The 26,590-nt window shown below is 49.0% G+C and overlaps 2 protein-coding genes and 1 pseudogene across 3 annotated transcripts in view; 1 reads left to right on the top strand and 2 right to left on the bottom strand.

The window, feature by feature from the left end:
• Window positions 1-14,108: 14,108 nt before the first annotated feature.
• Window positions 14,109-18,147, bottom strand: LOC310672067 (mamu class II histocompatibility antigen, DR alpha chain-like; the record flags this gene model as incomplete). The annotated part of the gene is made up of 6 exons (XM_083428616.1): window positions 18,072-18,147; window positions 17,933-18,014; window positions 16,436-16,693; window positions 15,910-16,103; window positions 15,322-15,406; window positions 14,109-14,236 (listed from the first exon to the last, which is right to left on the bottom strand). The coding sequence occupies exons 1-6, from the start codon at window positions 18,078-18,080 to the stop codon at window positions 14,109-14,111; spliced, it is 756 nt and encodes a 251-aa protein (XP_083284742.1). The 5' UTR covers window positions 18,081-18,147.
• The window catches only part of LOC310670852 (HLA class II histocompatibility antigen, DR alpha chain-like), a 43,148-nt gene continuing 32,112 nt past the window's right edge, over window positions 15,555-26,590 (bottom strand). The window contains exon 6 of the mRNA XM_083426658.1: window positions 15,555-15,910. The gene's annotated coding sequence lies outside the window, so the exon portion shown is untranslated. The remainder of the gene's footprint in view (window positions 15,911-26,590) is intronic.
• LOC310670795 (H-2 class II histocompatibility antigen, E-S beta chain-like) lies at window positions 18,917-25,036 on the top strand (annotated as a pseudogene). The gene is made up of 6 exons (XR_014515505.1): window positions 18,917-19,161; window positions 20,353-20,622; window positions 22,701-22,982; window positions 23,094-23,204; window positions 23,993-24,016; window positions 24,563-25,036. The product of XR_014515505.1 is annotated as an H-2 class II histocompatibility antigen, E-S beta chain-like (transcript).

The raw sequence follows: 26,590 nt of genomic DNA, 5'->3' as shown, positions 1-26,590 counted from the left end.
AAGTCTCTCTCTACCTCAGAGAGCCTTGGCACCTCCTGTCCTGCCGATGGCAGTTCCCTGACAGTTTCCTTTATTTCTGCATTCCAAAATCTTATTAATTTCAATTACATTCTGGTCATACAAACAATCCCTTATACAACAACTGCAATGTTGTTCTTCCTGTGTGTGGCAATCATTCTGTGCCTGGTGTTTCTTCCTGTCCTTGCAGATGACTTATTTGCTCCTTGGCAGTTCACAGACTCCTTTCACCCTTCCTTCCAGCGGAAGATATATGAGCAATAATACTTCCAATTAAATTAAATTCCAAGTTCTCTTAGAGTTATTAGCTAAGTCAACTGCTGTGTGGATTTGGGGCTGGTCGACTGACCGAACCCAAATATTGCTCATGACTGGTTCCTCCTCATCATGGGAAAAGTGACCATTGGGGTGCCATAGGGTTCTGTCCTGGGCCTGTTGTTGTCCAGCAACTTCATAAATGACTTGGATGAAGGAATTGAGGGGATGCTCAACCAATTTGCAGGTGACATCAAACTGGGAGGGTAACAATGCCGACGAAGACAGAATCGGACAACCTTCACAGAATCCTGTATGTTTTGGGGGAACAGTCCCCTTCCTGTGGAGCCCTCCATCCCTGTGTCTCTCCTGGAGGACCAGCCTTTTCAGGGATGAAATTTGGGAGAGGCTCTTCTGCTCATCCCAAGGAGCCCCCCCCCCACTTAGAAGGCCCTGGCAGGATCTTAGACTCTTGGGACCACGTGCCCTTGGCAGACTCCCCTTCTTCAAATGGTCCCATTTCACGGCAAATGGGCCCTTTCACATTCACAGGACCTGCGGCTTTTTCTGCTGAAGGGGGCCCAGGCCTCCTGCCCCACAGCTGTTGTAAATAAAAATATGCCCTTTTCCCTTATGGGGTATCCAAGAGCCCATATAGAGTCCTTACATAGGTTCCCTATTGGTAGGAGAAAATAACAGAGGCCAACCAGAGAATATTGAGAAGCAAAGCAGCTAGTAAGCTTGATCTTTATTGATCTGTTGCAACAGGGTACTCCCCTCACACGCAGGAGAGGAAGAGGACCCCCCAGAATTGCTGTGCCAGAGCTTATAAAGACTTTTGAAAATCCCATTCTCTAGATCAGGACCACCCCCAGAAACATTATGCATACATCACAGAAGGGGTGTAACCTAAGACCACCCCTCAGGTACATGCATACATCACAGGAATTTAAATGTTGTTTTTCTCCTCTCACCTCTACTATCTCCTGTCTGACAAGTTACTTGATTGGATTGTCTGGGGTGCCTGACCATTCTTTTGTAGTGCTAAAATACTTATTTCCTGGGCCAGGTCACAGGTTCACACCTTATTCAAACAGACATATCTTGTGAGGAAAGAAGACAATGGGGAGGCTTTAAGACATATCTTGTGAGGAAAGATTTGGTCAGTTTAGGAATCAAAATGGTTCCAGGTTGGTCTTCCTGTGTTGATCTATGTATGTGCAGTTATGAACATTACCATATATCTAATACCATAAAATTCCTATCACATTCCCCCCTTTGGGGCTAGAAGTTTTCTTAAAAATTTTTGCCCCACAAATAATAACATCATACTATTGTAAATGGATGCCTTTGTGTAAATATATCATATAAAAATAACATATGCTGCATTTTGTTACTAAATTACTTGTGGCATTCTAGCTCTTGGGAGAAACATTTTCTCAATAGTGGCTATGCTTTACATTTAGCAGGAAGGTCCACTACTGACTGAAAAATGCAGTTGTTGTTTTGTCCTTCGCCATTTTTGTGTGTTTCTCAGGTGTCAAGCTAGCTCTTCTGTGGTCTCACACCGGCATAGTGCTACAGCAACACATCCTGTTGAATCCCCTTGGGGCTTTCATTTAACCTTGTCACCTGTCATTCACCATAGCTGCCACAAGTTTTGGACATCGCATGAGAGAGACGTCTTTACCTTGGCCTTTCTATGGGATTTTATTATTGCAGGCTCTGGTCTTGCACTCATGGGAAGTTGCTCACTTGCACTTAAAGGACCAAAAAGCTGATTGCAGCCTGGATACACTTGCCCAATTCAACTGAGTCCAATTATAATTTATATATGCCCATGGACAAAACAAACTGTTAAAAGAAAACCATTCCTAAAAAGGGCACTTTTCCAAATAAGTCATTTTAACTCTATAAGGGATCATTCCTGCTAAACCAAAGCATATCCACCTTCATGTATCTTAGAAGCTTCTCCTTGGTAAAGCGAGTTTTAGCACATTAATTTTTTTTAAATGGATAGGGAAAGTTGGCAGAGTGTTAGGTGGAACTATGAAATGTGGTTATAAATTGATCTAAACATTGGACTACACAATAGCCTGGTCTATTAGAACGCATAAAATGTATGAGAATTCTCCATTGGTTTGTAAGGAATAAGACATTAAACATAAAAACAATTACACACACAAAATTGCCCTCCCCCTTTGTGGAAATCACACTGTCAGACACAACATTCCTACATAATAACACATAATACAAAACAAACTAATTAAATATCAGTTGCATATCTTGAGACAATTGTGATCTTCTCAATCCTGGAGCACAGTCTTAAGGTTCAAAAGTGAGACAATGTCCTTAGAATTCAACCCCTCCCCCCTTTGTCAGCTCCCCTCCCCCCTCAGTCTATATCCTTTGAAAGAGATACTGTGGGCATTTTAAAAACTGGTGTCTGTTGTTGCAGGTCTTGTGATGGTGAAGAGCTGAGTTGAGGGGTTGTTGCTGCTTTTTCATCAGTGCACATCTGTAGAAGTGACATCCTGTAAGGGGGCAGGGTTTTTTGGGGACTTAAAAGACAGAGTTAGAAAAAGAAGGGGCAAAAGCCCCTCCCCAAGAAAATCTTGAGTTATTAGCTGCAAATACTAAAATCTTAGCATGTTAAGCATTTTACTCATTTTAATATTATTATCACATTTCCATATAATTACTGTTATTATCTGTTAAGTTTGTTTGCTTTCCTTCACTTAGTTTTTGTTTCCCCCCCCCATATCATTTAATAAAAAATTACTCCACATGCATAGAAAGAGAACTGTAAAAAATACAACAAAGGTTAAAAAATTAAAAAGCAAAAAAAAATAGATTACCAGTCAGATCTAAACAGACTTGACACAGACATCAGATTTAGAAAAGAATTATTATTAAATAATACAAAGATATTATCAAAATCACACAGATTACTACTGGAATAATACAAAGATATTATCAAAACCACACAGATTACTACTGGACTGAAAAAATGGTAAAACAATGGAAAAGGGTTTAAAATGATTTTCAATGTGATGGACATGTCCCCAAAGTAAAACACACACACACACACACACACACACACACAATGACCTATGAGGAACCAAAAATAAATAAATGTTAAGACACACAATGTGTTTTTTTTAAAAAAACCTGAAGTAACCTGTTTTGGCATTCTAACAACCCAATGAAAAACTGATTATTAAATGAAAAACAGATTATTTGTAACCTAAAAGAAAAGTGTCAAAGCCATAAAGAGATAGAGGGAAATCAACTAATTTAGCAGGGATTCAGACTTGTTTTGCTGAACAGAAAGAAAGTGACTGTTTGGCTTTAAGGGAAGAAAAACAAAAAGAAATACAAATGCAATTACTTTTTATAGAGTTATTTAAATCACTGTTTGCATCCCCTCATTATCATTTGTGCTGTGGGAGAAAAGAAAGGACACTGTTAAAAGGGAAAATTATTTCATGTGAGAGGTCTGTCAGGAAATGCTGTTCCTAAAATGTATAGGCATATACACACACACATCAAAAAAAAAACCAACAACAAAAAACTGTTATAAAATTTAAATTCCATTGGGGAGGCGAACTACTCAAGAGAGGAACTCACAGTAGGAGTGCTTTGATATTTACCTGTGAAAAGAATTTGGCATGTTAAGATTTGAAACTTGGCAACCTCTTGACTTTTGATGGTCCAGTACTTAGCCCTTTTGTCTTAAGTAGCCCTTGGAGCAAAAGACACATTAAGGGTGATTTCCCTCAATGGTTCCAAGTTTTACATAAGGAAATTTGGATAGGTTTCTCCTTGCAGCACATGCTCTCCAACCTCCTCTCCCCCCTCCTTCCTCTCTCTCTCTCTCTTTAAGTTGATCTAGCCTCTGTGCATGTGCAGAGTTCATGTCTCAGCAAACCTTTTATACTATTGAAAATGTTGCATCTCTTGGCTAAATTACCATTCGAATAAAGGAAGGGAAGGGTAAGGAGTAGATTTTAAAAATAGGGTTAGATTTTAAAAACAAAAAAGAGAAACTCAGCAATTCAACTATTCACCAAAGCTAGCAATTTCAGCCCAAGCAAAACGACTGCTTCCTTTATGTATAGGAAAGGGCTAATATCCCTCTGGCCATTCGCAGAACAATGCTACGCCCTTATATATGGGAAAAAATGGCCATAGAGTCAGAATTCATAAGATTTTTAACATTCTCAGTCATTTCAGCCTTACCATTTGCAGACAAAATTTTCCTGCCCTTTATTTACAGGATGGTCAAGGCTACTCAACTTTACTATATGAATTTTTATGTGCTTAAACTTTGAATAGACTTTTAAGTTTGATTTTTGTAAATAATAGACAAAATGATAAGCACTGTAATCACTTAAATGCCTGACCTCACCAGTTCTGCTTCAAAACATCACGGCTTTCAACTCTAATTTTTTAAAAAACAAAGAGCAAAGTTGGGCTGAATTTCAACTCATCACATGCTTGCAGACACATGGCCCTCCACACAGCCACAAATTGGGAAACTTGAAAGGGACCCTGGGGTCATCTAGTCCAACCCCAAAATACAGGGTTCATAGCAAGATTTGTACTACCAAAGAGACACACACATACTTATGTACACAGGCACAACTGGGGAAGAGACCACAAGCCATGCTCCTATCATGTACTAAGGAAGAGGAAAATAAAAGTACCCAACTTTATACAGAACCCTTTTAGCAGATCTTGAAGCTAGTTTGAGTGAGAGTTTACTTCCTTAGATTAAAGAGTGCAAGGAAGATTGAAGTGAACATTTTTCCTAAGATAGGAAGGGGGTCTCTTATAAAGCATAGTTAAAACAGCCATAGATTTGATTTAAAAGGAATACAAAAGTGAACAATTCTTCCTGAACTTGCAGAGGAATAGTAAGCCTAATCTATGCCCCCCCCCTGCAGTTTCCTTTAAAGGAAGCTTACTCGGGAGTAAATTTACCTGGCACAGAAGTAAGAAGAAAAAAACCTGAAAGAGATAGAATGAGACAAGGGGGGGGGGGCATTTTCTAAGAAAAGAGGCCAAGAAGTCTTATAGAGACTGATATCAGGAGCCTTACAATAACTCTTCTGTCCAACCAAATCAAAGTTAAAACTGGACTCAGATATTTTTCTTAGAAGGAACACCATACTTTCATAGGCATATGCTTAATACTTTCATATACTGCATTTTAGCTTGAGAGCAATTGCGCTCAACTAGGCTTTTGCAGCAGAAACATTAGGTTAACTTCACATTCCAAAATAGACTGGAACACAGGTGTACTCACAAACTCAAAAGTTACAATAAAACACCATTTACCATTAGACTTAAAATCACCCTCCTCACTTAAACTAGAGGAAGGAGGTGGGGTAATCCTCCTTTCAGAACACAAGTAGCACATATACAGGATCTCTCTTTTAGAGCCTCTCTCAAATAAGAAACATTTGCTCACTTCATTCTCCATTTTGTCTTGTTTAAGATTGATAAGGCCCAAGATGGCTTTCTTAGATTTAAAATTTTGGAGCAAGCTTGCATTTTTATTTTAGATGGCACATTTAAGATAAGCAGCTGCTGGATGTTACCTAAGTACAATTTAAACACAGGAAAAACGTTTCTTAAACACAAATTGAAGGGGACTGTCAGAGTCCAGGCGGGAAGTAAGCACCAATTGGGCTTCTTTCACGCCAGGGGTCTGGGGACTATTTTCTTTTGTTTGAGGTGCACCCATTTTCAATTTAAAGGGGTTTGGACCTGGGCAAAACTCCGAAGGGTCCAGAAAAGGGAAAAACCTGGGGATAAAAACCTGGGGATCCTGGGGATACGTAAAAACCTGGGGATACATGGACAATTCTCCGAGGGAAAAAACCTGGGGATAAAAACCTGGGGATACATGGACAATCTCCGAGGGGAAAAAAAACCTGGGGATAAAAACCTGGGGTTACCTCAAAAAACCTGGGGATAAAAACCTGGGGATACCTAAAAAACCTGGGGATAAAAACCTGGGGATACCTCACTTAATCTCTATTCTACAACCCACAGCAACCTCCCTGCCTCTTACAATCTAACTCAGAGTCCCTACTGAACGCTTGCACACTTGCAATGCCAGATTGAGACTCTGAAATATGAAAAGATGGAAAGGGATTCAGCGCCCTTGCGTTCTCTGTTCACAGGTCATCTCTAACAAAGATCGCCATGGCAGAGGTGCGGCTGCGCTGGGAATTATAGTTTCAGGGCAGAAGAAATTGCACAACCTTTCTGGGCAAAACTCCGAAGGAAAGATTGGCATATAGAATTAAGTGGAAGAAATCACACACAACCTTGTGCCTGGGCATACTCCGAAGGGCTAGGGCTGGTGTTGAGATTGAAAGGACAGAAAGGAGAAGGCAATTTTTTCAAGCGTTAAAGTGAGGAAAGAAGTAAGGATTTGAGAAGTATAGGTTTGCTGTGGTTTGCAGAATCCCACCCTACTACCCATTTTTCCTACTCATACTCACTTCGCAAGCGCTGTCCTGGTGATCCTGGGATCTCTTGACTGGTTGTTTAAGGCCGGCCTGATCAGGCGTTGCTTCCTCTGGTTAGCCCCGCTGAACCTCCAGTTATTTCCAGACCCTGGGATCGATGGAGGACTGGTTATTCCTCCTGGCAAACTGCCTGGTGCGCGCTGGATAACCATTCCTTCCTCGCTTCCAGAATCTGGGTAACCAAAAGTCCCTTCGTGGTCGCCATCTGTTGTAAATAAAAATATGCCCTTTTCCCTTATGGGGTATCCAAGAGCCCATATAGAGTCCTTACATAGGTTCCCTATTGGTAGGAGAAAATAACAGAGGCCAACCAGAGAATATTGAGAAGCAAAGCAGCTAGTAAGCTTGATCTTTATTGATCTGTTGCAACAGGGTACTCCCCTCACACGCAGGAGAGGAAGAGGACCCCCCAGAATTGCTGTGCCAGAGCTTATAAAGACTTTTGAAAATCCCATTCTCTAGATCAGGACCACCCCCAGAAACATTATGCATACATCACAGAAGGGGTGTAACCTAAGACCACCCCTCAGGTACATGCATACATCACAGGAATTTAAATGTTGTTTTTCTCCTCTCACCTCTACTATCTCCTGTCTGACAAGTTACTTGATTGGATTGTCTGGGGTGCCTGACCATTCTTTTGTATTTCCTGGGCCAGGTCACAGGTTCACACCTTATTCAAACAGACATATCTTGTGAGGAAAGAAGACAATGGGGAGGCTTTAAGACATATCTTGTGAGGAAAGATTTGGTCAGTTTAGGAATCAAAATGGTTCCAGGTTGGTCTTCCTGTGTTGATCTATGTATGTGCAGTTATGAACATTACCATATATCTAATACCATAAAATTCCTATCACACAGCCTTGCCCTGGCAGATCCCCTGGCCCCCCCTCCCCACACGATACTTTGCTGAAGGTTCTCCTTTGCTTCTGCCTTGAGATCCGGGAGAATGTTTGCTCTTTTGCTGAAAGAGGATCTGCAAGAAAGACCCCATTTCCCCTTCTAAAAAAGCGTGACAACTGCAAGGTATAATATTGCAGAGCAGGCTGGGCCTTGTCTGCCAGTCCCTGCGATGTCCCTGCACAAGCCTTGGCCCCAGAAGGGACGCCTCTCCCAAACCCCTCTCTGGGGGGTCATGTCCCTCCTGGAGCCTCTTGCCAGGGGGGGGGGGGAGAGCTGGACGACTCTTTCGACTTGCATTCATTTCTGGAAGGAGGCATTTCTGCAAGGCACACTCAGAACAGGGGCAGAATAGTAGGGAGGGGAGGGGAAACGGCAGATCAAGACCCCCGAAAGCAGTGACTCCTTCCCTGGGGGGACGTGTTCTGTGCCCCTGGTCTTCCACTGGTGGGTCGCAGCCTGATCCCATGTGGGCTGAAACAGGAGCCCTGGGACCTCGCAGATATAAAGATGGAGAAATGCATGTTTGGGTTGAAAGGGGGTCTGGGGTCTGGAGAGGTTGATGAGACCTGTCTCTGCCCCACAGCCGACTCACGAAGGAGGTCTGACCAGCCTGACTGGGCCACATCCTGGCCTTGGCTGACCTGAAACACCCCCACCCTCTCCTGTGGGTTGTGCCCCATAGCCTTGAGGACTTGGGGGGGGTCTCTGCCCGTTCTCCCCTCTTCCTCCTCCCTCCTGCCTTGGGAAGAGATGACCCACATTGCTCTCCTGACGCAAGAGGGAGGGGGCTGCTCTCCAAGGAAATCTCCCCCCACCTTGAGCCAAGGAGCCCCTATTCCTCTAGCAGAGGATTCTATGGGGCTTGCCCAGCCCCACTCCATTCAGCTCACCCATTCCCAAGGGGGTCCTTCCCTAAAATGGCAATTCCTCTTAAGCCATTGCTGCTGGGCTGAAGGGGGGGGGGGGGGCTGGAAGCTACTTCTCTGTGAGGAGGTTTTGCTGCGCTCCCGGTTGACCTCCGTCTCCTGGATCGTGGCCAGCTTCCCTCTTTCATTTCCCTGAATGCTGAGCTGTGCTCCAGGCCTCCCTGTGGGGGGAAGCGAAACTCCCCCCAGCGCCTTTCTGCAGCGTCTCCTCTGCTGCCAGAAACAAGGGGGCAGAAGGAGGGAGACATGTGCTATGGGCCCAGAAGTCCTGCTTCTGTCACCAGGGAGCAGGCTGCCTGGATCCTGCCCCTCCTGTCCAGGGACCCCCTTGCCCCCCTCCTCTTGGTCTGTTTCTTCCTCCAAGAGGCCTCCTTCCCAGCCTCAGAAAGGAGCTGCATGGACACCCAAATTACAGTGGCACTGCCTGCAAGGAGAAATCTAGCACATCAGGGAGGAAGGCTGCAGGCCAAGCCCTTGCCCCCGTTTCCTGCTTGCAGGGAGGTTATTCTGCTTCTCCTTCACATCGGGGAGAGGGCAGTAAAAACATGATTTTTCTTTTGGGTTGGCAAGCCGCAGGGCAGCGGCTGAAGAAGGAGCCAAAAGGGGTTTCTTGTGTGTGTGATTCTTGTGGCTGATTAGCTGCTTTCCCTCGTCAAAGGTCAGAGGGGGCAGGGTTTCTGTTGAGGCAGGTGATTAGCTGTGGGAGGAGCTTATCAGTGTTTGCAGGGCAGTTTGAACCATCTTTTAGATTTAGGGGAGCTAGTCTCAAGCCCAACGACACATTCTCAAGATGGAGGGGGAGGGAACAGCTGCAGTCGCCTGCGGTTCCTGCGCAATGTTTGCCATCTTGCCAAAGGTTGCAGGCAGCTTTACGTGCAGCAATTGCATGTTGATTGCCCTCCTAAAAGACAAAGTCCAGCAACTGGAGGAACGTGTAGCTACGCTCCAAAGAATTAGAGAGCTGGAGCTCTTCTTGGAAGCAACAGAGCACACCGTCTCCACCAAGGAGGAGACAGGGGACTCCCCTGAGAAGGAGGCTAGTTCACCAACACAGGAGCCCGATATGTGGAGAAACGTGACTCAAAGAAGTAGGAGGCCCAGGGTTCGCTCTGATTGTCTAGAAATACACAATCGCTTTGAGGTCCTCTCCCCTAGCATGGAAGACGAAGAGCAGACTCCATTTGAGGATCTCTCCCTCATTACAGTCGATCACGTATATGAAGATGAGCAGCAAAGTCAGTCCTCAGGGAATGTGCAGGCGACCTTGGAACGGACCGCTCACGGAAGATCCCCGACCAAACCTAAGAGGAGGCGTGTAGTGGTGATAGGGGATTCCCTACTGAGGGGAACAGAAGCAGTGATCTGTGGGCCTGACATGATGTCTCGGGAAGTGTGCTGTCTCCCCGGGGCTAAGATCCAAGATGTAACTGAACGACTGCAAAGAATCATAAAACCCACTGACAAATACCCCTTCCTCTTGGTTCATGTGGGAACCAATGACACTGCAAGCAATAGCCTCCAGAAGATCAAAAGAGACTACGAGGCTCTGGGCAGGAAATTGAAGCAATTAAATGCACAAATCGTCATCTCATCTGTCCTCCCAGTTGAACGACGTGGCCCAGGGAGAGAGAGGAAAATAGTGGAAGTAAACAGCTGGCTTCGCAAATGGTGTAAACAGGAACGGTTTGGATTCTTAGATCACGGACTGCAGTTTCTTGAGGATGGACTTCTGGCAAGCGATGGGCTGCACCTCACAACGGTTGGGAGGAATGTTTTTGCCAAAAAACTAAGAAACCTCATCAGGAGGGCTTTAAACTGACTAATGTGGGGGAGGGAGACAGTGCTCCTGAAGGTAGGAGTCTATTAATTGATGAAGATGATCATCCAAATGTCATAGACCAAATGGAGCAAACAGCAAGCAGACCTAGTGGTGGGAGGAAAAAATCCTTAAATAAGAGACACGGGGGAATGACTAATGGACTTCAATGTCTGTACACTAATGCACAAAGCATGGGAAATAAACAAGATGAGCTTGAGCTCTTGGTACAGCAAACTAAATATGACATAATAGGCATCACTGAAACCTGGTGGGATAAGTCCCACGATTGGAATGTAAAAATGGAGGGATACAATCTATTTCAGAGAAACAGACCAGACAAGAAAGGAGGAGGAGTGGCGTTATATGTCAGGGATGTGTATACCTGTGAAGAGTTCCAAGATTTAGAACCTCAAAGCCAAAGTGAGAGCATTTGGGTCAAAATTAAGGGAGAGAAGAATAATAGTGACCTCATTGTGGGAGTTTACTATAGATCCCCAAGCCAAACGGAGGACATAGATGAAGCCTTCCTGGAACAGATGGCCAAGCATGCAAAAGGAAGGGAGATAGTAGTAATGGGGGACTTCAATTACCCAGATATTTGTTGGATGTCAAACTCAGCCAAGAGCATAAGGTCAAACAGATTCCTCACTGCCCTTGCAGACAACTTCATTGTCCAGAAAGTGGGAGAAGCAACAAGAGGAACAGCCATTTTAGATCTGGTCCTAACCAATGTCGATGACCTGGTTAATGGGGTAGAAGTGGAAGGATCATTAGGCGCAAGTGATCATGCTCTTCTGAAGTTTACTATACAACGGAAAGGAGCAGCCAAGCATACTAGGACTCAATTTCTTGACTTTAAGAAAGCCGACTTCATAAAACTTAGGGAAGTGCTGGGTGAGATCCCATGGTCAGTAATACTAAAAGGAAAGGGAGTTCATGATGGCTGGGAGTTTGTTAAGAGGGAGATAGTAAAAGCACAACTTCAGGCAATACCAATGAGACGGAAACATGGAAGGTGCCTAAAGAAGCCAGGGTGGCTATCTAAAGAACTTTTAACTGAGTTAAGATTAAAAAAGGATGTGTACAAAAAATGGAAAAGGGGGGAAACCACCAAAGAGGAATTCAAACAAATAGCCAGCACGTGTAGACACAAAGTCAGAAAAGCTAAAGCACAGAATGAACTCAGGCTTGCTAGAGAGGTTAAAAGCAACAAAAAAGGCTTCTATGGGTATGTTCGTAGCAAAAGGAAGAACAAAGAAACAGTGGGGTCACTCAGAGGAGAAGATGGTGAAATGCAAACAGGGGACACAGAAAGGGCTGAACTCCTCAATGCCTTCTTTGCCTCAGTCTTCTCCGATAAAGAAAACAATGCCCGACCTGAAGAATTTGGAGCAAATGATTCAGCAGAGAAAACACAGCCCAGAATAACTAAGGAGATAGTACAAGAATACTTGGCTAGTTTAGATGTATTCAAGTCTCCAGGGCCAGATGAACTGCATCCAAGAGTATTAAAAGAACTGGCAGATGTGATCTCAGAACCACTGGCAGTCATCTTTGAGAATTCCTGGAGAACAGGCGAAGTCCCGGCAGACTGGAGGAGGGCAAATGTTGTCCCTATTTTCAAAAAGGGGAAAAGAGAGGACCCAAATAATTACCGCCCAGTCAGTCTAACATCAATACCAGGGAAGATTCTGGAGCAGATCATTAAGCAAACAATCTGTGAGCACCTAGAAAGGAATGCTGTGATCACCAATAGTCAGCATGGATTTCTGAAAAATAAGTCATGTCAGACTAACCTGATCTCATTTTTTGACAGAATTACAAGCCTGGTAGATGAAGGGAACGCAGTGGATGTAGTCTACCTTGATTTCAGCAAGGCATTTGACAAGGTGCCCCATGATATTCTTGTAAAGAAGCTGGTAAAATGCGGTCTTGACTATGCTACCACTCAGTGGATTTGTAACTGGCTGACTGACCGGACCCAAAGGGTGCTCATCAATGGTTCCTCTTCATCCTGGAGAAGAGTGACTAGTGGGGTGCCACAGGGTTCTGTCTTGGGCCCGGTCTTATTCAACATCTTTATCAACGACTTGGATGATGGACTCAAGGGCATCCTGATCAAATTTGCAGATGACACCAAACTGGGAGGGGTGGCTAACACCCCAGAAGACAGGATCACACTTCAAAACGACCTTGACAGATTAGAGAACTGGGCCAAAACAAACAAGATGAATTTTAACAGGGAGAAATGTAAAGTATTGCACTTGGGCAAAAAAAATGAGAGGCACAAATACAAGATGGGTGACACCTGGCTTGAGAGCAGTACATGTGAAAAGGATCTAGGAGTCTTGGTTGACCACAAACTTGACATGAGCCAACAGTGTGACGTGGCAGCTAAAGAAGCCAATGCAATTCTGGGCTGCATCAATAGGAGTATAGCATCTAGATCAAGGGAAGTAATAGTGCCACTGTATTCTGCTCTGGTCAGACCTCACCTGGAGTACTGTGTCCAGTTCTGGGCACCACAGTTCAAGAAGGACACTGACAAACTGGAACGAGTCCAGAGGAGGGCAACCGAAATGGTCAAAGGCCTGGAAACGATGCCTTATGAGGAACGGCTAAGGGAGCTGGGCATGTTTAGCCTGGAGAAGAGGGGGTTAAGGGGTGATATGATAGCCATGTTCAAATATATAAAAGGATGTCACCTAGAGGAGGGAGAAAGGTTGTTTTCTGCTGCTCCAGAGAAGCGGACACGGAGCAATGGATCCAAACTACAAGAAAGAAGATTCCACCTAAACATTAGGAAGAACTTCCTGACAGTAAGAGCTGTTCGACAGTGGAATTTGCTGCCAAGGAGTGTGGTGGAGTCTCCTTCTTTGGAGGTCTTTAAGCAGAGGCTTGACAACCATATGTCAGGAGTGCTCTGATGGTGTTTCCTGCTTGGCAGGGGGTTGGACTCGATGACCCTTGTGGTCTCTTCCAACTCTATGATTCTATGATTCTAAGCCTTTTGTTAGGTGTTCAGATCCTCAGTTTGCTTTGTACTGTATTTTAATTGATCTTTATTGATTGGGGGCAGCTGTCCAACCCCCCCCCATGCCTGTGCCCATGCTCACACCCTATTTGATTGGTCCTTTTTTGAAGGTTTTTTTCCTTCAGAAAAACAAGATGCAGAGAATTCCCACTATGGGGGGGGGTCCTGATTGCTGGGATAAAATTCCCTCCTTCCTCTTTGAAGCAAAAGGCAAAATGCAGAGGCTGCCACAACCTCACAGCTTGCAAATGTTGTTGTTGGAACATGAAGGGTCTGCCATTTGCAGTTTTGCATTAAAGCCCCAAAATAGAAATTAGAGTATTTTACATGGGATGTTTATTGACAGTGGGGAGAATATCTTAACGCCCCCCCCCCCCCTGTAATTCTTTGAAGCGGATCTTAAAGCCAGAACTGCTCCAAGGAACTACTTATTTTAAAAGTTCCTGTTTCAAGGGAACCCAAATGTCACAATCTCCACTTCTGCCTTGAAGCACAAAACAGGGTTGGGGGAGGGGTAAAGCAGAGTTGCTGCGGCTGCTGCTGCTTGGGGGGGGGGGTCTATAGTGTTGTCCTGCTGGGGACTTTCCTCAAGGGGAGGCTTGAGCCAATCACAGCTCAAGACGTTGCCTGGTCATCAGTTGCTGGGCAGGAAACGCGTGGCTCTTGCCAAACCCCTTCGAGTGCAGCACTTGCTGGTCTCTGACTGTGTCCTGGGCTGCTGAAGGGGAGAAGGAGCCTTTGACAGGCAAGAGGGAGGAAGGAGGAGGAAGACAGCCTGCAAAGATCAGGCCACCCGCACCCCACTTTCTCCCTAACTCTTTCCCTCTGGATCAGCCCTTCTCCAACTTCTGACTTTTGGGGATCAGCCCTCCTGCTGTGGAGGCCCCTGTTCACTTGCACCAGACCAGACTTATCCCAGATTTGAGGACTGTTGCCATACGGAAGGATCACTGCTCAGGGGCCCCTTCTTGCCCAATTGGGGTTTCCTGGCAATGCTAGAGTCCGACTCTTACCCCCCTTACTGGTAGCAGGTGTTACTTCAGCTGCTTCCAGATGTGGAGAGTCAGGCCTGCAGCCTTGAGGGGCCTCCTCTCCTTCTGCCGACTGGGGCTCTGGCCTTCTGCCCCCAAGTCTTGCCCTGGCGGCACTCCTGCCCTGCCCCTCTGCCAAACTCTGCCTTCTGTCTTGCTGCATTAATTGGCTCCCCCCCCCCCCAATTTGGATCCCACCACCTGAGATCCAGAAGAAGGTATGAGATTGCACAGCAAGCTGGGCCTTGTCTGTTGGCCTCTGAGATGTTCCTGCTCCAGGCTTGGCGCCAGGAAGGACGCCTCTCCCAAACCCCACTCGGTGGTGTCATTTACCTTCTGGAGACTCTTGCAAGGGGGGGGGGAGAAAGAGCTCAACAACTCCTTGCATTAATTTATCTTAACGAGGCACACAAAAATAGGGGCAAGACAGGGAGCTACCGGAAAAGAGTGAATCCTTCTCTGAGGGTTTTAAGGCATGTTTCAGGCAACACAGTCAACTCATGATGGAGGTTTGGCCAAGCTGACTGGGTTGCACCCTGTCGTGAAACACACCCCTTGGTCCCCCTGGCAGAAGAGATGCAGTCATCCACCCTGAATTTGGAGGGGGTCTCTGCACATTTCCTCCCTCTCTTCCCCAACTCTCAGTCCAGTCTCAGGAAGAGCAGGTGCTTTGCTCTGGTGAGGCATTTTAGGACAAGGGGATGGGCTGTTCTGTTTCTCTCCTCTGTTCACCCAGAGTGGGAATCCATGGGTCCTGTGGGATAATGGTTTGGTTCTTCACACAACCCACAGCAGGCCTTGAGGACCAGAAGAGTTGGGTTATCAGACTGATAAGGGTCCCTTTGCTCTAGCTGGCTTCCGTAGTCTTCTTTTATCTACCAGAATATGGGCCTAAAGACACGAGGGGTCAATGTAGACATTCTGGTTGCAGTGCTACCCATTTCCTCAACGGTTCACCTTTTCATTTTGAAATAATAAATATATCCAGAGCTTATAGGCAGAGAAAACAGCACTAGAAACAAATCAATAAACTGTAAGATTTATTCATTGTTTTTGGAAATATGGGAGCATGTATGATAAACAGCAGTTGGGCTGCACAGAAGCCATTGGGAAAGTTTTGCGGAAGAAGAAGGGATATTTTCCTCTACACAGACAGATACAACCCTGCTTTATGTGGACGAGAAAGGTGTTTGGGGTCTCTTCACAGCTAAACTTCCCCAACAAGCTGGATGAATCCTCTTTGGGATTAAGGAAACACCTGAGGGGTGTATTCCTGCAGTGCAATGCACGGAACTGAGTAAGGCTCTCTCCAAAAGCTGGAGAGGGAGGTGAATGGTTTTGGGTAAGTGGGGTGGAGATATGAATTAGTATGCCTGACACTCTGTTGGCGGAAAGTGTTGTCCACGCTGGGGTAGAAGTCTGTCTCCTCCACGCCCTCAGAGACCACCTCGTTGTTCTTCAGCCAGGTGACGTTCAGCACTGGGGGGGAGAACCTGTCCACAAAGCAGATGAGGACGTTGGGGTCCCCCAGTTCCACGGCATTTTCTGGGTACACAGTGGCCGAAGGAGCAACTGAGGAAGGAGATGGAGAAAGAAATGGGATTAAAACCCATTTGAAGCAGTCTAGAAATGGAAAGCATAGCAATTAGCTGCTGTGGGTATTTTTGCACTTGGTGTTCAGGTTTGGGAATGCCTCTGAGCTTGTACAGAGTGCAGTGCTGCCCCTCCCATCAGGCTTCCCTTCCCTTTTAGCCTGTCTCCGTCAGCCAGGGACTGGCTCCCTGGAGCAGAGTTCCCTCTGGGGAGGCAGAAAGGGGTCCTGAAGGGTCTTCCGGGTCAGAAGCCAAGAGACCACCCCCTGCCTGCCCCCCAGCTCTTTCCCCTGCCCCCCTCGCCTGTCCTACCGTTCAGGGCACGGGTGCGGTTGCTTCGCTTCATGAGCACCTCCATGTTGTTCTTCATGACGGCGATGTTGGCCAGGGCGCCCTGCACCTCGAAGCTGGTGAAGCGCTGGAAGTCCGGCAGCCTCCAGACGTTCTGCTTCTTCTCCCAGTCCACGTGCAGGATCTCCTCGTTGTCAAACTCCAGCAGGAACTCCCCGGACTTCTTCTCCGAAGGGAAGCTCTCCTGGAAGAAGTCCAGCTCCACCAGGGTGTCCTCCACTGCAGGGGGGGGGAAGGAGAGAGGGAGGCTTGAGGACCCCGCAGCAGGATGAGGGAGAACCTGCCCCATTGCTAGGAACGGGGCCACCACCAGGAAGGCTCTCAAGGTAGACGGGGGGGGGGGCTTCATCTGCTCCCATACACACAGACTTGAAAATCCCCTCATTTCCGAGCCATCACAGCAGCGAAAGGTGATCCTGGGGGGCATTTGTGTTTGGGGTGACTCTGGCAGATAGAAAGTTGTAGGAATCCTTCGAGAGACCAATCCCTGACTCCTTACAGGGTTGTTGTGAGTATAGCAAGGATGTAGCTCTGCCCTGAGCTCCTTGCCCCAAAGTGAAACCAAGAATACAAGGATTTCCTCGGAGTTTTTAAGGGTTCTGCTCAGAGATGTTTTTTAGGGTCTACCGATGTTTCTGGCCCCTTTTGTGCTGCTGGGGAGGAGAGAGACCATTCTGTCTTGGGGGGCATTAGGGATGTGGGGGGCTGGTCCCTTTTGGGGGCGACCACTGGGGGCTTCTGAACCAGGCAGGTCTCTGTGGCAGCCTAGTCTATAAAGGAGAAAGAACAATTCTTCTTTTATCTCCCTTTCCCTCCTCCCAACAGGAAAGGCAAGAGGCACAATCCCGAACTTTGAAGGAAGGCAGGGTGGGGGGTGGGGGGTGCTGTTTGCATCCAGTCCTCCCCCCTCTATTTTTTTAACCCCCGGACCAGCTTAGTTGAGGGTTCAGATCCTCCCTCCCCTCCCTCGTGTTTTGGGGGCGTCCAATTTCCTTCCTCCGGACCAGGCAGGTCTCTGTGGCAGCCCACTGAGAGGACTAATAATTCTGGTTTATTTCCCTTTTCCTCCTTGTAACAGGAAAGGCTAGGGGAACAGATTCCGATCTTCTAAGCTAGGTGGGGGCGGGGGGAGTGCTGTTTTCACCCCGTTTTCCCCTCTCTCTTTTTTTGGACCACCTTATTTGAGGAACCAAATCCTCCTTGCCCGTCACCCTCCCATTCCACGCACCTCCCAGCACTCTTTCGTGGGGGGGGGGCCGTCCCTTCCTCCCCCCATCCCTCCGTCTTCCCGGGCGCAGCTTCTGCACCTGTCAGGGGGAGGGGGCTTCTCCTCCCTTAGCCCAAGAGACCCCTCCTCCTTTGCCCACCAGCAACGCCCAGGGGCGCAGTCTTTCTCCCCCAGCCCCCCTCCTGGGACCCCTCCCCAGACATCTCGCCCTCCCTCCTGCGCCCCCCGACCTTTCAGGGCTCCGGCCCCCCTTGGCGGGGCGAGGAGGAGGGTCGCCCAGAGGCAGCATAGGGCTCTTCCTCTTCCTCCTCTTCTTCCTCCTCCTCCTCTTCCTCCTCTTCTTCCTCCTCCTCCTCTTCCTCCTCCTCTGGGCTCCATCTCTGCAGCTCTTCCTGGGCCGAGGCGGGCGAGGGGCGATTCAAGCCCAAGTGTCCCTTGCCCCTTCCTCCTGGATGCTCGCCCTCCAAGTGGCTGTGGGGCGGGGGCGGCCAGGGGGCGGCTTTGGCGGAGCAGAAAAGTCCCTGCCAGCTCGGCCAATGAGAAAGCGCCCTGGCGATGACCAGCCTGTCTCCAGGTAAACCAGCCCCAGGCAGGAGCCTCAGCCGGAGACGGAGCGAAAACAGCAGCATTTGGGGGGGGGGGGCTGGATCTCCCCAAGAGGGGAGGGGTCTCCTCCAGGGAAGGGGCTGCGGGGGCTCCTCTCTGTCTCCCCCCTGTGTGTTTCTTCATGGGGCTCCTCAGACACCAGCGCCAGGGATGTTTCTTGCAAAGGGGAGCTGGGGGCTGGAGGGGGCTTTTATTGGGGGGAGGGGTCTCTTTATTGGGGGGCTGCCAGGTCTCCTCGGGATGCAGGCTGGGGGGCCAAGAGGGGGAGCCCCCTCCCTCAATTCCCCCCTTGAAACTTCCTTCCTCTTTCCGGATACATGAAGGAAACGAAGGTTTAGCGGCTTAAAACGCAGCAGAAGAAAAGCGCATCTCGCTGTTTTGAAGCCCGAGTCTGAAATTTCCCTTTTTGCTGCCAGAGTAAACTTTTGGATGGAACTGACAGATTCTTGTTAAGCTTTATATCCCCCCAAAGGTTTTCTGGGGAAGATCTTGATTCACACGCGACGCAACAACGATGGAGACCTCAGAAGCAGCTGCGAAGGCAAAGAGGAACTTGCAGGTCGAGCGAGAGCAGAGAGAGCCCTTGAGAATGCTCTTTCCAGGAGTTCCCTGCCTGGCGACCGATGACGCTGCCTGGGCTCGGAGGCGGATTGGACGCTCGCGGGGCGGGGCGGTGGAGTGGGCGGGGCCTGCAGGAGTTTCCCCCGGAGCTGAGCGGAGAAAGTCCCATTTGGGGGCGAAGAAGAGAGAAGGATGGGGGGCTCCGGCGCTGCGCCTCTGGCCTTTGGGGGGCTCCTGCTGGGGATGCTGGTGGTCTCCGCTTCGGAGGGGCTGGGCGTGGAGGCGCCTCCAGGTGAGGAAAGATTCTGCAATGGGGGGAGAAGGAAGAGGAAACTCCGCTTAGCGGGACCCCCATCGGTGGGGCTCCTTTAAAGATCCCTCGTAGATGGTCTTCCATGATCTTAGCAGTGAGTCCGTAAGTGACTGTGGAGGCCAATTCTGGATCCCCACGTCCTTCCACAGTGGGGACAGAGGTTTCCGGGCGGGAGTTGATCCCTTGAGGGTTTGCCAAGCACGTTTCTCCGTATCGTCCTGAGTTCGAGTGTCTTCAAAGTCCATGACGCCTTTGGTCAAGGCTGTTCTCCAAGTGGAGCACTCGCAGGGCAGTGTTTCCCAGTTGTCAGTGTATATACTACATTTTGTTAGATTTGCCTTGAGAGAATCTTTTAACCTCTTTTCTTGACCACCAGCATTGCACTTTCCTTTTTTAAGTTAGGACTAGAGTAGTTCCTTTGGAAGAGGATCACAAGGCATCCGCACAACATGACCAGTCAAAGAAGCTGATGTTGAAGAATCATTGCTTCCCAACGGAGGATCTTTGCTTCTTCCAGGACACTGGGGGCAAAGGGGCAGGAGGGAACGGCAAACACTCCCCCCACTCCCAGCCCCCCCCCCCCCGCCTCGGGGCCCTCTGGGTGCTGAATTGGGCTCCTGCGTAGAGAGGCGTCGCTTCCTGCGCTCTGGCAGGGAAAGCGAAAGTGAAACCGGGTCTACCCGGTAGAGGGGGTCTTGTTGGGGGGGGGGTTGCAGTGAAGCGTCTCCCGCCCTCCTCGGCATCTCGCCCTTTTCCTGGTCTCTCTCCCACCCCCAACATTTCCCCTTCCAGCCGGAGGGCAATAAATAAATAAATAAATAAAGCAGGCAGCTCAGTTCTACCCCCCCCCCACAACTTAAATCCTGGCTACGCCCATGGGGTCCAGGGTCTTGGAGGTTGTGGCTCCCTCTCCACAATGGCCTTCCTGCCGCTCTCTCCCTTTCCTTCGGGAGGAGGTGAAAGGGGGGTCTCCCTGCTCAGCCTCCCCCCCCCCCGCCATGGGATCTCGTGACACGAGAGAGAGAGAGAGAGAGAGAGAGAGAGAGAGAGAGAGAGACGGACCATCTCTCTCCCGCCCGGCAGCTGCAACTATCCGCTATCGTGGGAACTGCGTCCTTAAGGGAACCGGAAGTCTCCACCCCCCCCAATTTTCTCCCCCCCCCCCGCTAGAGCATTTCCTGCACCAGAGAAAGTCCGAGTGCCACTTCTCCAACGGGACGCAGCGGATCCACTACATAGAAAGGTTCTTCTTCGACCGGCAGGAGCTCTTCTACTTCGACAGCGACCGAGGGAAGGTTGTGGCTGTGGCTGAACTGACGGAGCCCGACGTCAAGAGATTGAACCAGGACAAGGACGTCCTGCGGAGCGAGATGGCCAACGTGGATCGCTTCTGCCGGGTCGACTACGGGATCTTCGAGCCCTTCTCCCAGGCCCGGGGCGGTGAGTGAGTCCGGAATGGGGGAGGGGGGGCGTCATGGGAAACGGGACCCCAGAAGGACCCCAAATGGGGGGGGGGCGTGGGGCGGACCCGGGACTTTCTCCCCTCGAAGACCTTGACGCTGCTGCCCCCCCCGGCCCCTCCCCTCCCCTCCCGCTTTTCAGAGAGATAAAGGGGCCTTTCCTGGCAGAGTTTCTGTGTCCCTGGAAGCATCACAAACTGTTTCGTGTATTGCAATGTGGACGGTGTCTCTCTTAGTTCGTTTATTTATTTATTTATTAAATTCGCATCCCACCCTATACTTATAGAATCATAGAATCACAGAGTTGGAAGAGACCACAAGGGCCATCCAGTCCAACCCCCTGCCAAGCAGGAAACTTGTAGGTCTCCAGGCAGCTTGCAACACAAAATTGCAGTATTTACAATAATAATAATAGTAATAAAAATAACAACAATAACAACAACAATAATAGAAGTAATGATTTATTATTATTATTATTATTATCTATACCCCACCCATCTAGCTGGGTTTCCCCAGCCACTCTGTGCGGCTCCCAACAGAATTAAAAGCACAATAGAACATCAAAAACTTTGCTAAACTTCATTTACTGCATGTGATGTCCATGGTCCTCCCCCTCCTCATTCCACCCCCACAACGACCCTGTGAGGGAGGCCAGGCTGAGGGGAGGGGCTGGCCAGGGACACCCAGGAGACTCAAGGCCCAGGGGAGATTTGAACCCAGGACACAGTCCAACACTGAACTGCATTAGAGTGGGGGGCTGCGGGGGGGGGGGGAATAGGCAGCCTTTCAGGGGGAGGAGAGAGAGCACATTTCAAGCAGAAACCCTGAACATTATTAAAGTGCAAAATGATGTCATTTGGAAATTACCCAATTATTAACTGTGACACCTTAGCATGTCGTTTCCTGCACACCTGACATGGATTCACGTAGGGCTGCCATACGTCTAGGTTTCCCAGGGAATCGGGGTGTTTAAATTGGGGGGGGGGTTAGAAATTAACCACAGTATCTCAAATCACATACGCTCAGGATTAAATAATAATTATTATAAACATGGTCCATTTCCTTCCCACCCACTCATTACTATTTTCAGCTACAAGGCTCCCCCCCAACCCCAACCCCCCCCCCCAGTTCTCCAGGGGTCATCCCTAAATCAAAAGTATATTGAAAGGAAAGTTATGATAATCACTTGGGGGGGGTGTTTGTGGATTTGAATAACATATGCTCTATATCAGGGATGCCCAACAGGTAGATTGCGGGGGGTGGGATCCTGTGGTCTGCACCCCCCCCCAAAGCTCAACAACGTTGGCTTCCTAAAAAAAGTTCAACCGCTTTGGTAGATCACTGCCAGGTTTTTTATAGTCGGAGTTGATCTCAGTCTCTTGAAAGTTGGACATGCCTGCTCCATATCACATAAAGATTGATGTGCTGTTTTTCAGAGATCCTTCTAGAGATACACACACACACGCACACACACACACACACACACACACACACACACACACACACACACAAAATGAACACACAAGCAAGCAGCCGTCCAAAGTGCTTCTGATCCCAAAAGGGCAGGAGGGGATTTTCTGATCTCTTCCCCACTTCTAATTCATCTCTGAGACATTAAGGGAAGCAAAAGAAGAAAGAAAGAAAAAGAAAACTTTCCCTTCTCAACTTTGCGTGGAGAGCAACCTTCTCCAGGATTTCTCTTTTGCACACAGTTCCAAAAACAGAGGGGGGGGGAGGGAATGGGAGATCCTTTTCTAGGTTTCCCCGTTTCCCCTTGCAGATCAGCATCACTCAGCAGATGCTTTTAGACTGTGGAGCCACCAAGAGGGTCTGCGGTGGAGGGGGGAGCCCGTGCAAGCTAGGAGCCTCAGTGGCGCCCCTCTAGAGGCTTCACCCGGGGCTGAGACCCTGGCTAGCCCCCCCCCTTAGCTACAGCCCTGATCTGTCCACTGGGATGGTGGGAGAGGATCCCTCATTCCCCTCTCCTCCCTCCCTTGAAGCCTCCAGGTCCCTCCCTGCCTAAATCTCTGACCCTCTTCCCACATCTCCCTCCCACAGTCCAGCCCAAGGTGAAGATCACCCCCACAGACAACGTTGAATCTTCACCACACAACACTCTGCTGATTTGCACCGCGAACCGCTTCTTCCCTGCGGGGATCCAGATCAAGTGGTTCAGGAACGGGAAGGAGGAGCCCAAAGTGTGGACCACGGACCTCATCCGGAACGGGGACTGGACCTTCCATATTGAGGTGATGCTGGAGACAAAGCCAGAACGTGGAGACGTCTACACCTGCCAGGTGGAGCACGCCAGCTTCGAAGGCCCCGTCACGGTGAAATGGGGTAGGACGCCTTCCCAGCCCTGACCCATCTCCTGCCCAATGAATTGGGGGGGGGGCATTCCTGGGGGGCTGGATGGGTTGCTCCCCCACTCACGACTTTTTCTTCCTTCAGAGCCACAGTCGGACTCTGCCAGGAGCAAGATGTGGACGGGGATTGTGGGGATTGTGCTGGGGCTGGTCTTTGGGGCCACTGGACTCGCCCTTTACCTGAAGAACACATTAGGTGAGGGTGGGGTGCCAGGGGGAGAGGGAGGGTGGGGTGTGGGGCTGGGGTGGGCTCCAGGCTCCCCTCCTCCTCTTAGGCAGAGGATCTGGAGAGGGTTCTGTTCCTTCTCCACTCCTAGGAGGTCCCTCTTGGTGTCTCAGATGGAGCCTCAGCTCTTATGGAGATGCTCTGAGGTTTAAATCTGTAGATGAAGACCTAAACCTCCTATCCAACATATGAGGTAGAAATTCAAAAGCATCTCTGGCTCTGAAGCCTTTGAGCAGAGTAAGGACACAGAGGTTTTGCAGCTTCCTGGTCCCAGCAGTAAGTCAAAGGCTCTCTCTCCCTGCTGAGCGAAGGGCCTTTGAGACACTTACAGTCAAGAGGCGGAATTTATCTTTCTTGGGTCTTTTTGCTGCTTGTGTGTCTGAAATAAATCAACTGGGCAAGGCAGAGCCCCAAAAGAGGCAGCCGAAGGAATATGGGAGGGTTTGTGGGGTGGGGGCATTGGGTAATGGGGAAGAGGTTAGTTGGCAAGATGTTCCCCAGGGCTGTTTCTGTATCGGGAAGGAAATATTTATTTCATACAAAGACTCTTCTTTCACCCCCTCATACTCCATAGAATGAGGGGGGAAAGTTCCTAGCAGTGCCTTCAGTGTGTTATCTTGATCTTGGGGGGGGGGGAGTTCCTAGCTGTGCCTTCAGTGTGTCATCTTGATCTTGGGGGGTGACATGTTCTCAGAGAAGCTATTTTGGGGGATATCTGGTGCTGACTGAATCTTTCTGTTCTTTTCTCTCTCTCCCAGGGCAAGCTGTTCCTCAGCCTGCAGGTAACTTTCCTCTCTGTTTTTCCATCTTCCTCCTCCTCCTCCCCCAACCCCCTTCTCCTGGCTTCTTGCTGTGCCCCCGCCATGGCTTCCTTGTAGAACAGAGGGGAGGGGCTTTCTATGGACAAATCCGTCCCCTGATGCACACACTCCAATATCTTGTCCTGGAAGGGGGTCTCCAGGGGAATGTCCCACCTGGGAGACAGTCAAGCAAAGTTCCTTAGCAGAGGCCGAGTGAGGAGACCAGGGCTGGCGTTTGGCACTTGGGGCCACATTTGGTCCAGGGTCTGTGGTTCCCCATTTCTGATCTAGACAGATCTTGATCTCTTCTGAAGCTCCTCTTCTCCACTGCCAAAGCCAGCCAAGTCTCCCTCCTTCTTCCTCCTTCCCTCCTCAGAGCCCTCGTCAGAGCGATGGGAATTGTAGTTCACAATATCTGATGGCCACTCTATGGAGTGTCCCCCCAATTTTGCCAGGGATTCTTGGACCCCTTTCTCCCCGTTCCTCACCCCACAGTGATGGGCTTGTCTCTCTCTTCTCTGCCTGCAGGACTCATCAGTTAGACTTCGCTGCTCCATCGGGATCCTGGGATGTGGAGAAGCTCTGTTCTTCCTGCCAGTTGCCCTCTGTCCATGCTCAGAGGTGGAAACCTCCTTGGAAGGAGGATGGAAGGAGTCACAGATCAAGAACGACAGTGTCCACCCCTCCCCCACCTCTGTTGCTTGCTGGTCATTGGGGGAAAGTTTCTTTTTCTGTTTCCCTTTCCGCTTGTTGACTGCAAGTTATGGCAACCTGATTCCTTCTTTGCACCTCTCTGCTAGAGAATTTGTGCCTTGAATCTCCCTGGAGGAGCCTGAGCTGTCCCTGAAAACAACCATGAATCTCGTCAGAGATTGCAAGGACTGGTCCTTCAAGCCCTGATGGGGAGCCTGATCCTTGAGATTCCTCATTGCAGGAGGTTGGGCTAGATGACCTTGGGGTCCCCTCCAATTCTACGCTTCCATAAAATGCTAAATGGCCAAATATATTTATTGAAAGCTTCTCCCCACAGCCCTGTGACACGGAGGATGAGTCCCGTTTTCGGAGATAGTCCCTGCTCCCCCCTCCCCCTCACCCTGCTGACTTTATCTCCTCAGGGAGAGTAGTTTGTCAATTTCTCTGTAAATATCCTGCTCCTTTGTGATCTTAAGGATCAGCCCTCTGACTGGGATCCTCACCTGACCCACTTCCAGGCAGAAGCAGATTTCACAGCCTTGAGAGTATTTCCTCTGAGTCGCACCAGTGAAGATTTTCTTCAGCTTCCTTCTGTGGTCCTTCAACTATTTCATTTCTTTTAAATTTCAGCATTAAAGGAGCGCCACACTTGACAATCCTGGCTGTGAGAAAAGGGTTTGATCTGCCCATTTCCACACGACTTCACCTGAAAGAAGGTGACCTTCAGTCATACCTCTAACACTTCCCCACCTTTGGGTCATTGGGTCACCTTAAGGCATTTTAATGTAACCATTTAACACCCCAAGGTGGTTTACCCCACAAACATCCTAATAAAAGCAAGAAAAGTCTGTTTCAATCCAGTCTGTGTGTCAGTCATCAAAGGGGACTCATTTGGGAGCCATTTTTCCCTGGGAAAACCCTCCACACACCGCATGGTCTCCTGAGGTGATTCTACTATGAATTTGATTTCAAACTGGCTATTCAGGAGAGCCAAATGCCTTCTCCAGTGTTTCCACAAATGTGAACTTTTCAGGGGGAGGAAAAAAACATCTTTTGAATCCTCCTGTGACTAAAACTCCTGAGGGAATTTTCTATCCCTCCATTTATCTGACTGTGGGCCCCTTGGAGGTGGGAACATGGAGTCCGTTGCCCCCCTGGGCATCCCTTCCTTGACCCTTCAGGCCCTGAGGAGGGAAGGATGCCAGTCTCCACAGGGAAGCCATTTTCTCCTCATGTTTGGGCTCCCTCAGGAGGAAAGAGCGGGAAACACCTCAGGCAGAGGGAGGCTCCCTTTTCTCTGACCAGGTTCCTCACAAATTTCCCTGCCTGTTCTGAGGAGAAAAAATGTCCGCCCTTTTCTCCACAGAAACTCTCCAGGATTCCCTAAGAGACTCCTTTGCCCCCTTTGTTGTTTCTGGGGGAAACTGACAGGAAATCTCAAGGTTGACCAAGGTCTGAGGGAATTTCTAGTATCCCCTCAAGACTCGGAGGGAAACACGATGGACGTCCAGATGAAACCCCCACCTGCCACACCTCACGACCCCCTGAAGTGATGGCACCTCCGCAAACCCCCCAGCCCCACTCCTTGGCCCCAAACCCCGGCATTTGGGGGCTGGGAAGCAAGGAGGAAGGAGACCCTGTGCCCCCCATGGTGGGTCCTGACTTTATCCACCACGGTCCTCCTGAGGGATTGACACAACCTCCATTAGCCCCCTTTGCACCCCTTTATCAGACTGAGAGGCAGCGTCAGCCAGCAGAGCAGCAGAGCAGGCACCATTTTTAAACCGCTTTTTGCTAGGGGGGGGGTAATAAACCCCCTCAGCCTGCCAAGAATCACAGGAGGCTGGTGAGGGGAAAACACTG

This window comes from Podarcis tiliguerta, assembly GCF_965153285.1.
Source record: "Podarcis tiliguerta genome assembly, chromosome: 2".
Classification (NCBI taxonomy): Eukaryota; Metazoa; Chordata; class Lepidosauria; order Squamata; family Lacertidae; genus Podarcis; species Podarcis tiliguerta.
Note: the sequence above shows the minus strand (reverse complement) of the source record. Positions and strands in the feature narration are given on the sequence as shown.